This window comes from Ranitomeya variabilis, chromosome 3 (assembly GCF_051348905.1).
Source record: "Ranitomeya variabilis isolate aRanVar5 chromosome 3, aRanVar5.hap1, whole genome shotgun sequence".
NCBI lineage: Eukaryota > Metazoa > Chordata > Amphibia > Anura > Dendrobatidae > Ranitomeya > Ranitomeya variabilis.
Window position 1 is genome coordinate 659,821,909 of NC_135234.1, and position 12,453 is coordinate 659,834,361.

Here is a 12,453-nt window from a genome sequence, read left to right on the forward strand (position 1 = left end):
TGGAGGCCTCTAGTGTTTTTAAATCATAGCCTTTTTCCAAGAATTTTTTGGTTAATTAATTCGCTTCTTTATCATACTGTTGGAATTTTGAGCAGTTTCGATGTAACCTCATATACTGGCTTTTTGGTACATTTATCAGCCATGTAGGTAGATGACAACTGTTAATATGAATAAAACCATTTACATCAGTGGGCTTTTTATAAGTGCAAGTCTGTATGCGTGAATCCTCAATACAAAACCTGTAGATCTAAAAAGTTTATACTCTGATTACTAACAGTAGCATTAAAATTCTAATAAAAATCATTTTTATTAATGTGAGTTAAAAATAATTCAGGGGATTGAGGGCCACCTGACCAAATAAATATGACGTCATCAATATAGCGACGCCAGAGGACCAGGTCCACGCGCAAGATGCCGCCGGGGTGGATATGAATATCCTCCCACCGTCCAACATAAAGGTTTGCGTAGCTTGGCGCGAACCTGGTCCCCATTGCTGTACCCCATTGCTGGGTGTAGTAGTGCTCTTGATATTTAAAATAATTATGTGTTAAGATAAAAAGCATGCATTCTTTAACCCCTTCCCGACCTGTGACGCCAAGTAGGCATCATGAAAGTCGGTGCCAATCCGACCTGTGATGCCTATGTGGCGTCATGGAGGGATCGCGTCCCTGCAGATCGGGCGAATTTCACCCGATCTGCAGGGACAGGGGGAGTGGTACTTTAGCCCAGGGGTTGGCTATGCCCCCACGTGGCTACGATCGCTCTGATTGGCTGTTGAAAGTGCAACAGCCATTCAGAGCAATTTGTAATATTTCACCTATGAAAAGTGGTGAAATATTACAATCCAGCCATGGCCGATGCTGCAATATCATCGGCCATGGCTGGAAACCCTGATCTGCCCCCCGCCACCACCACCGATCTGCTCCCCAGTCCTCCGTTATGTCCCGTACTCCCCTCCGTCCTCCTGTCCGCTCCCCCGTCCTCCTGTCCGCCCCCCCGTGCTCCGATCCACCCCCCCGTGTTCCGATCCCCCCCCGTGCTCCGATCCCCCCCCTCATACTTACCGAGCCTTCCGGTGTCCGTTCGTCTTCTTCATGGGCACCGCCATCTTCCAAAATGGCGGGCGCATGTGCAGTGCGCCCGCTGAATCGGCCGGCCGGCAGATTCGTTCCAGGTACATTTTGATCACTGTGATAAAACCTCTCACATGGATCAAAATAAAAAAAATAGTAAATGAACCCCCCCTTTATCACCCCCATAGGTAGGGACTATAATAAAATAAAGACATTTTTTTTTCTTCCCCCACTAGGGTTAGGGTTAGGGCTAGGGTTAGAACTAGAGTTAGAGTTAGATTAGGCTATGTGTAAACGGTGCGGATTTGGCTGCGGATCCGCAGCGGATTGGCCGCTGCAGATTCGTAGCAGTTTTCCATCAGGTTTACAGTACCTTGTAAACCTATGGAAAACCAAATCCGCTGTGCCCATGGTGCGGAAAATACCGCGCGGAAACGCTGTGTTGTATTTTCCGCAGCATGTCAATTCTTTGTGCGGATTCCGTTTTACACCTGTTCCTGAATAGGAATCCGCAGGTGAAATCCACACAAAAAACACTGGAAATCCGCAGTAAATCTGCAGGTAAAACGCAGTGCCTTTTACCTGCGGATTTTTCAAAAATGGTGCGGAAAAATCTCACGAATCCGCAATGTGGGCACATAGCCTTAGGGTTAGGGTTGGAATTAGGGCTAGGGTTGGAAATAGGGTTAAGATTAGGCTTGTGGTTAGGGTTAGGGGTGTGTTGGGGTTAGGGTTGTGGTTAGGGTTGTGGTTAGGGTTGGGATTAGGATTAGGATTAGGGTTAGGGTTGGGATTAGGGTTAGGGGTGTGTTGGGGTTAGGGTTGTGGTTAGGGGTGTGTTGGGGTTAGGGTTATATCTAGAGTTGGGTTTAGGGTGTGGGGTGTGTTGGGGTTAGTGTTGGAGTTAGAATTGAGGGGTTTCCACTGTTTAGGCACATCAGGGGTCTCCAAACGCAACATGGCGCCACCATTGATTCCAGCCAATCTTGCGTTCAAAAAGTCAAATGGTGCTCCCTCCCTTCCGAGCCCCGACGTGCGCCGAAACAGTGGTTTACCCCCACATATGGGGTACCAGCATACTCAGGACAAACTGGGCAACAATTACTGGGGTCCAATTTCTCCTGTTACCTTTGCGAAAATAAAAAATTGCTTGCTAAAACATAATTTTTGAGGAATGAAACATTATTTTTTATTTTCACGGCTCTGCGTTATAAACTTCTGTGAAGCACTTGGGGGTTCAAAGTGCTTACCACACATCCAGTTAAGTTCCTTGGGGGGTCTAGTTTCCAAAATGGGGTCACTTGTGGGGGGTTTCTACTGTTTAGGCACCTCAGGGGCTCTGCAAATGCAACGTGACGCCCGCAGACCATTTAATCAAAGTCTGCATTTCAAAACGTCACTTCTTCCCTTCCGAGCCCCGACGTGTGCCCAAAAAGTGGTTTATCCCCACATATGGGATACCAGCGTACTCAGGACAAACTGGACAATGACTATTGGGTTCCAATTTCTCCTGTTACCCTTGTGAAAATAAATAATTGCTTGCTTAAACATAATTTTTGAGGAATGAAAAATTATTTTTTATTTTCATGGCTCTGCGTTGTAAACTTCTGTGAAGCACTTGGGGGTTCAAAGTGCTCACTACACATCTAGATAAGTTCCTTGGGGGGTCTAGTCTCCAAAATGGGGTCACTTGTGGGGGGTTTCTACTGTTTAGGCACTTCAGGGGCTCTGCAAATGCAACGTGACGCCCGCAGACCACTCCATCATAGTCTGCATTTCAAAACATCACTACTTCCCTTCCGAGCCCAGACTTGTGCCCAAACAGTGGTTTATCCCCACATATGGGGTATCAGTGTACTCAGGACAAGCTGGGCAACAACTATTGGGGTACAATTTCCCCTGTTACCCTTGTGAAAATAAAAAATTGCTTGCTAAATCATCATTTTTGAGGAAAGAAAAATGATTTTTTATTTTCACGGCTCTGCGTTGTAAACTTCTGTGAAGCACTTGGGGGTTTAAAGTGGTCACCACACATCTAGATTAGTTCCATGGTAAGTCTAGTTTTCAAAATGGAGTCACATGTGGGGGAGCTCCAATGTTTAGGCACACAGGGGCTCTCCAAACGCGACATGGTGACCGCTAACGATTGAAGCTAATTTTTCATTCAAAAAGTCAAATGGCGCTCCTTCCCTTCCGAGCCCTGCCATGTGCCGAAACAGTGGTTTACCCCCACATGTGCGGTATCGGTGTACTCAGGAGAAATTGCCCAATAAATTTTAGGATCCATTTATCCTGTTGCCCATGTGGAAATGAACAAATTGAGGCTAAAAGTATTTTTTTGTGAAAAAAAAAAGTACTTTTTCATTTTTACGGATCAATTTGTGAAGCACCTGGGGGTTCAAAGTGCTCACTATTTATCTAGATAAGTTCCTTTTGGGGGTCTAGTTTCCAAAATGGGGTCACATGTGGGGGAGCTCCAATGTTTAGGCACACAGGGGCTCTCCAAACGCGATATGGTGTCCTCTAACGATTGGAGCTAATTTTTCATTCAAAAGTCAAATGGCGCTCTTTACCTTCCGATCCTTGCCGTGTGCACAAACAGTGGTTTGTGACCACATATGATGTATCGGTGTACTCTGGAGAAATGGCCCAACATATTTTAGGATCCATTTTATCCTGTTGCCCATGTGAAAATGAAAAAATTGAGGCTAAAAAAATTTTTGGTGAAAAAAAAGTACTTTTTTATTTTTACGGATCAATTTGTGAAGCACCTGGGGGTTCAGAGTGCTCACTATCCATCTAGATAAGTTCCTTGGGGGGTCTAGTTTCCAAAATGGGGTCACTTGTGGGGGAGCTCCAATGTTTAGGCACACAGGGGCTCTCCAAACGCGACTTGGTGTCCGCTAAAGATTGGAACGAATTTTTCATTGAAATTGTGCGCCCAAACAGTGGTTCCCCTCCACATATGGGGTATTGGCGTACTCAGGACAAATTGTACAATAACTTTTGGGGTCCAGTTTCTCTTTTTTCTCTTGGGAAAATAAAAAATTGTTGCTAAAAGATCATTTTTGTGACTAAAAAGTTAAATGTTCATTTTTTCCTTCCATGTTGCTTCTGCTGCTGTGAAGCACCTGAAGGGTTAATAAACTTCTTGAATGTGGTTTTGAGTACCTTGAGGGGTGCAGTTTTTAGAATGGTGTCACTTTTGGGTATTTTCAGCCATATAGACCCCTCAAACTGACTTCAAATGTGAGGTGGTCCCTAAAAATAATGGTTTTGTAAATTTCGTTGTAAAAATAAGAAATCGCTGGTCAAATTTTAACCCTTATAACTTCCTAGCAAAAAAAAAATTGTGTTTCCAAAGTTGTGCTGATGTAAAGTAGACATGTGGGTAATGTTATTTTTTAACTATTTTGTGTCACATAACTCTCTCGTTTAACAGAATAAAAAATCAAACTTTGAAAATTGCGAAATTTAAAATTTTTTTGCCAAATTTCCATTTTTTTCACAAACAAACGCTAAAATTATCGACCTAAATTTACCACTAACATGAAGCCCCATATGTCACGAAAAAATATTCTCAGAACCGCTAGGATCCGTTGAAGCCTTCCTGAGTTATTACCTCATTTAAGGGACACTGGTCAGAATTGCAAAAAACGGCCAGGTCATTAAGGTCAAAATAGGCTGGGTCATGAAGGGGTTAAGGAATTGAATTTGTTCCTTAAGGTACCTTCACACGAAGCGACGCTGCAGCGATAGCGACAACGATGCCGATCGCTGCAGCGTCGCTGTTTGATCGCTGGGGAGCTGTCACACAGACCGCTCTCCAGCGACCAACGATGCCGAGGTCCCCGGGTAACCAGGGTAAACATCGGGTTGCTAAGCGCAGGGCCGCGCTTAGTAACCCGATGTTTACCCTGGTTACCAGCGTAAAAGTAAAAAAAACAAACAGTACATACTCACCTGCGCGTCCCCCAGCGTCTGCTTCCTGACACTGACTGAGCTCCGGCCCTAACAGCACAGCGGTTACGTCACCGCTGTGCTTTCACTTTCACTTTAGGGCCGGCGCTCAGTAAGTGTCAGGAAGCAGACGCTGGGGGACGCGCAGGTGAGTATGTACTGTTTGTTTTTTTTTACTTTTACGCTGGTAACCAGGGTAAACATCGGGTTACTAAGCGCGGCCTTGCGCTTGGTAACCCGATGTGTACCCTGGTTACCAGTGTAAAACATCGCTGGTATCGTTACTTTTGCTTTCAAACACAACGATACACGACGATCGGACGACCAAATAAAGTTCTGGACCTTATTCAGCGACCAGCGACATCACAGCAGGATCCTGATCGCTGCTGCGTGTCAAACGAAACGATATCGCTAGCGAGGACGCTGCAACGTCACGGATCGCTAGCGATATCGTTACAAAGTCGTTTCGTGTGAAGGTACCTTTAGGTGTTGACGACGCTTTCTCAAGAAAGTAAACAGCAGCTTCACAACCTTTTTGATTTTCAATCACCGTATAAAGTGATGTAATGTCTAAAGTGCCCATTATATAATGATCTTTCCATTCAATGTCATTAAGTATATGGGTACTATCTTTAAGGTGGGCTGGAAGAAGGGGAACAATTTCCTGTAGGTGTTGATCCACAAAGTGCAACATATTAGCTGTTAGACATTGTATACCTGATATAATAGGGCGCCCCAGTGGGTTTGTGGGGTTTTTGTGGATTTTTGGCAGATAATAAATGCATAGTCTAGGATAGTACTAGCTCTTCACCTGTCCGTGGGAATATTGATATTCCAATACTACTTATTCCGTGTTTCATCCTCATTGCGACTTCTGATTAACTTTTCAATCCACCGTTACTTCTCCGTATTATTACAAGGTATACTGTATATTGCAGGCATTGCTATTATATAACTATAACCAATTAGCTTTAGTTGGCTGTACCTCGGGCTCATTGTGACTTATTGCGCAAACAATTGGTGCACACTCTTCTTATTGCATTTTACTGTCAGTTGGCTGCATTCTTGGGCTCATTGTGACACACTGTGTAAATAATTTTATGCGTATAATCTGTTTTATTGTGCTATATTCTCTGATATTACTTACCTATAGTTAGTCCGTCCTTGTGGGCAAAGTGCAATTCTTGTTAGCTATTAAGTCTCCTCTGTCTTCTTTTTTGCAAGCTAAACATTCCCAAATCCTGCAACCATTCCTCATAGGACATGGTTTGCAGACCGGTCACCATTCTGGTCGCTCTTCTCTGAAGTTGCTCCAGTTTGTTGATGTCTTTTTTAAAATGTTGTGCCCAAAACTGGACACAGTATTCCAGATGAGGTCTGACCAAACAGCAGTAGAGGGCAATAATGACTTCACGTGATCTAGACTGTATGCTTCTGTTAATACACCCCAGAATTGTATTTGCCCTTTTTGCTGCTGCATCACACTGCTGACTCATGTTTAGTCTGTGATCTATTAGTGTACCATAGTCTTTTTCACATGTGCTGTTGCTTAGCCCTGTTCCTCCCATTCTGTATATGTTTTCATTTTTATTGCCCAGATGTAGCACTTTGATTTTTTCCCTGTTAAAAATCATTTTGTTAGTTGCTGCCCACTGCTCCAGTTTTTTATATATTTTTGAATCCTCTCTCGCTGTTCTCTAGTATTAGCTAGCCTTCCTAGCTTTGAGTCATCAGCAAATTTAATCAGTTTACCTTCAATTCCTTCATCTAAATCATTGATAAAGATGTTGAACAATACAGGGCCCAGGACAGAGCTCTGTGTTTACCCCACTTGAGACATTCTTCCAACTGGATGTGCAGCCATTTACGAATACTCTTTGGGTCCGATCACTAAGCCAGTTATGAATCCACCTAACAGTTGCCTTGTCCATTCCATACTTAGTCATTTTTTCAATAAGGATTGTGTGAGATACTTTGTCAAATGCTTTGCTGAAGTCAAGATATACTATATCTACAGCATTTCCCTGATCCACCCAGTCAGTGATTCTGTCATAGAAAGAAATTAAGTTAGTCTGACATGACTTATTAGTTGCAAATTAATGCTGACTCTGTTTAATCACTTCATTCTTATCCAGTTACTTACATACATGTCGTTTAATAATTTGTTCAAAGATCTTTCCTGGTATAGACGTCAGACTCACCGGCCTATAGTTCCTTGGGTCCACCTTCTTCCCCGTTTTGAAGATAGGAACAACATTTGCTCTTCTCCAGTCTTCTGGGACTTCTCCTGTTCTCCAAGAATTTTCAAAGATTATGGAGAGTGGTTAAGAAATTTCTTCTGCTATCTCCTTCAATACTCTGGGGTGTAATTCGTCTGACCTGGAGACTTGAATTCATTTATGTTAGCTAAGTGTTTCCTCACTATCTTTCTGTTTATAGATATCCTGGATTCTTCTATTCCCTTAATAGGACAGTGAAAATCAGTTGATGTTACATTTTCTTTCTGAGAGAAAACAGATGCAAACTAGGAATTTAAAAGTTCGGCCTTCTCAATATCCTTTTTTACCATTTCATCATTTTCGTCCTGTAAAAATCCTATAGCATCTTTGACTTTTCTTTTACTTTTGACATATCCCCAAAATCCTTTTTTATTGCTTTTGACTCCTCTTGCAAGCCTTAATTCATTGTTGGCTTTAGTTAATCTGATTAGTGCCCTGCAGGTTCTGCAGACAGCATTATATTCTTCTTTAGATATGCCTCCCTCTTTCCATTTGATAAACATTTCTTTCTGCCTTTTTAGCATGTGTTTTAAGTTCTGTTTTCATCCATCCTGGTTTCCTTAAATGCTTCCTATTCTTCCGTCTTTTCACAATTGTTAACGATTGTGCTTTGAGAATCTCATTTTTCAAGATTTCCCATCCTTCCTGGACATTTTTGTCCTTAACACTAGAAGTCCCAGAGAGGGGTCATTTAACATTGCTACCTTTGGAACCCAGAGAGCTCAAAAATTCTGGTACTTCTAGTGTTAAGGATATCCAGCCATTGGATCCCTCCGATTCTCTGAGTCCCTTAAAATCTGCCTTTCTGAAATCTAACCTTGATGTCTGAGTCTTCACAGGTCTTCCTCCTCTAATTATCCAAAATTCTAAAATAGCATGGTCGCTATCTCCTAGGGTCCCAGCCACTCTTACCTCCTCAACCATTTATTCCCTGTTTATGAGGATTAGATCCAAGGTAGCAGCTCTCCTTGTTTTCTCTCCAATGAGGTTCGAGTGTTGCACGAGAACTGCCCTCCTTATTAGGACCTGGGAAAAGCATAGCACACCATTTTGAAAAGATCTACAACTCATCTATAGATTACTTTGTAGATTTGGAGTAAATCGGGACACCATGTAGCTTAGAAGAGAGAATTGTCACGTACCCAGGAATGTATCCTTACAAACCAAATGTCTTTTGAGTCAGTCTGATTGGGTATACAGCATTAAGTCAAATTTCAATCTCAAACACTGCATCAAAAACCATGAATGTGTTTTACAGAGGCAAAGGATAGATAACATAACACACCCAGTGGTGCATTTGTTGCCTTTAGCAGCCTCTCGCAGTTCATGCTAGACAGCCCAGGAATTTACCGGAACTGGAGGCTTTTTGCCAAGAAGAGTTGTCAGCTTTACCATCTGAGAAAATAAAGAACCTCATCCACAACTACCACAAAAGACTTAAAGCTGTCATTGATGTTAGAGGGGGCAATACACAGTATTAAGAAATGGGGTATGTGAACTTTTGATCAGGGTAATTTGGATGTTTTGGGTTGTCATTATGATTTAAAAAGAGAAACCACGGTAGTTTGACAATAAATGGCTTCACCCAACCACTGACCATGAGTGGAGAAAAAGTTTTGGTGTTATCATTCATATTCTCTGAAAAAAGGCCAAGAAAGCAATAATTCTGCCGGGGTATGTAAACTTTTGAGGACAACTGTATAAAAGTTTAAATCGCCCCTTATTCTCCCCATTCAAAATAAAACAATCAAAAATACACATATTTGGTGTAACCGCGTTCAGAAACGCCTGATCTATCAAAATAGAAAAATAATACGAATGGTAAACATCGTAACGAGAAAAAAATTCAAAATCACAGAATTATTATTTTTTTTTTAATTTTCCCAACATTGCAATAAAATGCAATAACAAAATGGTATCAATGAAATTGTCAGCTCAGCACGCAAAAAATAAGCCCTCACCCAGCTGCAGATCGCGAAAATGGAAACGTTATGGGTCTCGGAAAATGACATTTTTTTATGTTTGCAAGCTTTGGATTTTTTTTTCACCACTTAAGTAAAACAGAATCTATACATGTTTAGTATCTGAGAACTCGTAATGACCTGGAGAATCATAATAGTAGGTCAGTTTTAGCATTTGGTGAACATGGTTTAAAAAATAAATAAATACATTTGGAATTGCACTTTTTTTTTGCTATTTCACCCCCTTTTGAATTTTTTTCCTGTTTTCTAGTACACGATATTGTAAAATCAATAAAACATGGCCATAGTGACGGAAAAATAAAAAAAATATGGCTCTGGAAAGACAGTGAGCAAAAAACGGAAACGCAAAAACTGAAAATCCCACTGTCTTTAAGGGGATAAACACATAAAATTGTGGAAGTTATTATTATTCCAAGATCTATTGATTAAAATGAACTTTGTTTATGGGACAACCCCTTAATATTCTTATGTATAGTCACATTACTCCTAATACCAATTGTTGCTAGGAGCAGCAGTCACATCCCTGCCCTGGGGTATGCTCTGCATCCTATGCCTCTCTAAGCAGCTTTATGTTTTTGTGTCAGTATTTGAGACTCTAAGTTGATTTCGTGTTGTATACATATCACATTAACACCTAATTAGTACCTTTGGTTGCCAAGGACAACAGATACTTTCCTGGGGACAACGTCTTTGTCATTCCTTTGCCGCTCTGGGCAGGTTGTGTTGCTAAGACTCTGATTTGATTAGTCCCTTATTGTTTCTAAGAGCATCACCAATATCTTTTGATATTTGCTACTATTTATGGTTCACTTCACTCCTGCATCCTTCATCTGCACATGGTAGTATTGGCCATTCGATACCTGGCAGATCTGGCCCAAAATAGGTGTGGTACTACTCTGGTCCTGAGTAGGAGGGCGGTTCTGGTGCAGCAGTTTAATCGCACTTGTACTCTTTGTATGAAATTTGGAACATGTGATTGAGCATTGTTATATACTATACTGCAAACGTGTGTGTGTATATATACGTATATATATAACTTTTTTCTTTTAGTTTTTGATTCAGGGGTTTTTTTTATGACCTTTTTTATATATTACATCACATTCTCTTTCTGTGTGGCTTTGGAAACTGGGCAACAGGTTGTGTCTTAAACGGAGGGAGCGCACCTAAGTGGAGCATAGTGCTCTGCTCTCTCTAGCAATCCCATGGATAAGGAGCACAGGTCAACCGTGCGCACCTTCGTTCTATTCAAGATGGAGCTGTCATGATGATTTTTGCACAGACACTTGGTGGCAGCCCCATAGACTGTAATGGGTACATGAAAGAAATGAGCCGACACATATGTTGCTATAAGTGCACTGTGTAGGTGCATGTACAGACAGTTGCCATTTGAGGGTATGTGCCCACGATACAAAGTTGCTGCTGGTTTGTCGCTGCGTACTTGTGCAATGTCAAACCCAAAGCATCCAGATGTTACAGCATAGTGGATGGGATTTCTAAAAATCTCATGTCCAATATGCTTCCACAGACGCCCGCGGCTCACCTGCAGAGACGGACATGCGGCGCATCTTTTCAAACCACAGCATGTTAATTTTTCTTGGGGAGACGCGAATCATCAATAAAATGTATTGAATGCAATGAATCCGCACGGTTCAGTGAAAACATGCGGATTCACCTGCTTTGAATAGACGGCAGCAAACATGCGCTGCGTCCAAAGCGCTGCTACTTCTGGATGGTATGCACCAGGCCTAACAGACAAAACTTAACATAAAAACAAAATGAGCAATTACCCTGCAGTAAATAAATAACTCGTAATAGTACAAGTAAATAACATAGGGTACTTAGTTAACACTATTTTGATAAACACAAAAAAACGGAAAAGCCATCCCACCGCATCAAGATGTGCCCAAATGATGTGGTTCTATCTATAGTATTAAACCTTTCTAGGTGTCTGCAGACCTTAAAGTAGATGGGGAAAGAGCATGACCCACTTACGGTGCCTGGAAGAAATCTTTGCCTCCTGTCTTGATTATATCATCATCCCCTTCCCATGCACGTCAGTACTGGGGTCAGAATCCCACGCCTGCGCTCTACACTCCCTCCACAAGACCTACCTTTAATTCCCTTCTATGGGCACTCCATTCTGGGATCTTCTGCGCAGGCCAGTCACTGTGACCTCTGGAGTGCGCAATAAGTTCCTCTCCCCACTTCCTCCCTGCATAGTCATCACTATGTACACATGGTTCCTAGCGATGACTATTAGTCATCGCTAGGAACCATGTGTACGTAGCCATGACTATGTAGAGAGGAAGTCGGGAGAGCACCTTATCGTCGCACACTCCGGAGGTCACTGGAGCGGAAGTCGGCAGCATCTGTGCAGAAGATCCCTGAATGCAATGCCCACAGAAGGGAGAAAGAGGTACGTATTGTGGAAACAGTACAGGGCGCAGGTGCGGGATGTCGGCGCCACAACTGGGAAGGGATAGTATTACAATGAAGACAGGAGGCAGGGATTTTTTCCAGGCATCGTACGCCCCGGAGCCTGGAAGAAATTATTAGCATGAGGAAAGAATATAAGATTTCTCAACAGCAAGACAGCTAATACCGTGTTTCCCCGATAGTAAGACAGCGTCTTACTTTCTTTTACCACTCAAAAGTCCCACTATGTCTTACTTTCGGGGGGGGGGGGGGGTGTCTTACATTGGGAAAAAAACCTGTGTGGTCGCTGGAGAGCTGTCACACAGACAGCTCTCCAGCGACCAACTATGCGAAGTCCCCTGGTAACCAGGGTAAACATCGGGTTCCTAAGCGCAGGGCCGCGCTTAGTAACCCGATGTTTACCCTGGTTACCAGTGTAAATGTAAAAAAAAAAAGAAAAAAAAGTGAGGTGTCATATCTTGTTTTTTCCAGAGGTGATTTTGGAGTTTTTGGGCTGTCGGGACAGAATACAGTGGCTCTTCCTTTGCCTTTTGGTGTTTTTAATCCTTCCATTTCCACGTTCTAATGGTCGCTTCGCCGGAGGGCGCCCCAGTGCAGGCTGCAGTAGGCCGGCTCTGGCGGCGGGTCCATGCCGGGTGGAGTAGATGAAGCTGGCCGCTGCTTGCTGCTCCGGAGCGCACAGTCCGTGCAGGGGATGGTGCACCGGGCCGGGGGAGGACAGGA

At 42.8% G+C, this 12,453-nt stretch overlaps 1 protein-coding gene across 2 annotated transcripts in view; it reads left to right on the forward strand.

The window, feature by feature from the left end:
* The window catches only part of SLC4A8 (solute carrier family 4 member 8), a 305,062-nt gene that overhangs the window by 166,351 nt on the left and 126,258 nt on the right, over positions 1-12,453 (forward strand). The window contains exon 1 of one of the 2 annotated variants that reach the window (XM_077297837.1): positions 11,645-11,710. The exons of the other annotated variant lie outside the window; for it this stretch is intronic. Coding sequence (XP_077153952.1) covers positions 11,683-11,710 — 28 coding nt within the window. The 5' untranslated portion in view covers positions 11,645-11,682. Of the gene's footprint in view, positions 1-11,644; positions 11,711-12,453 lie in introns of those variants that run through there. 2 annotated transcript variants of the gene reach the window in all.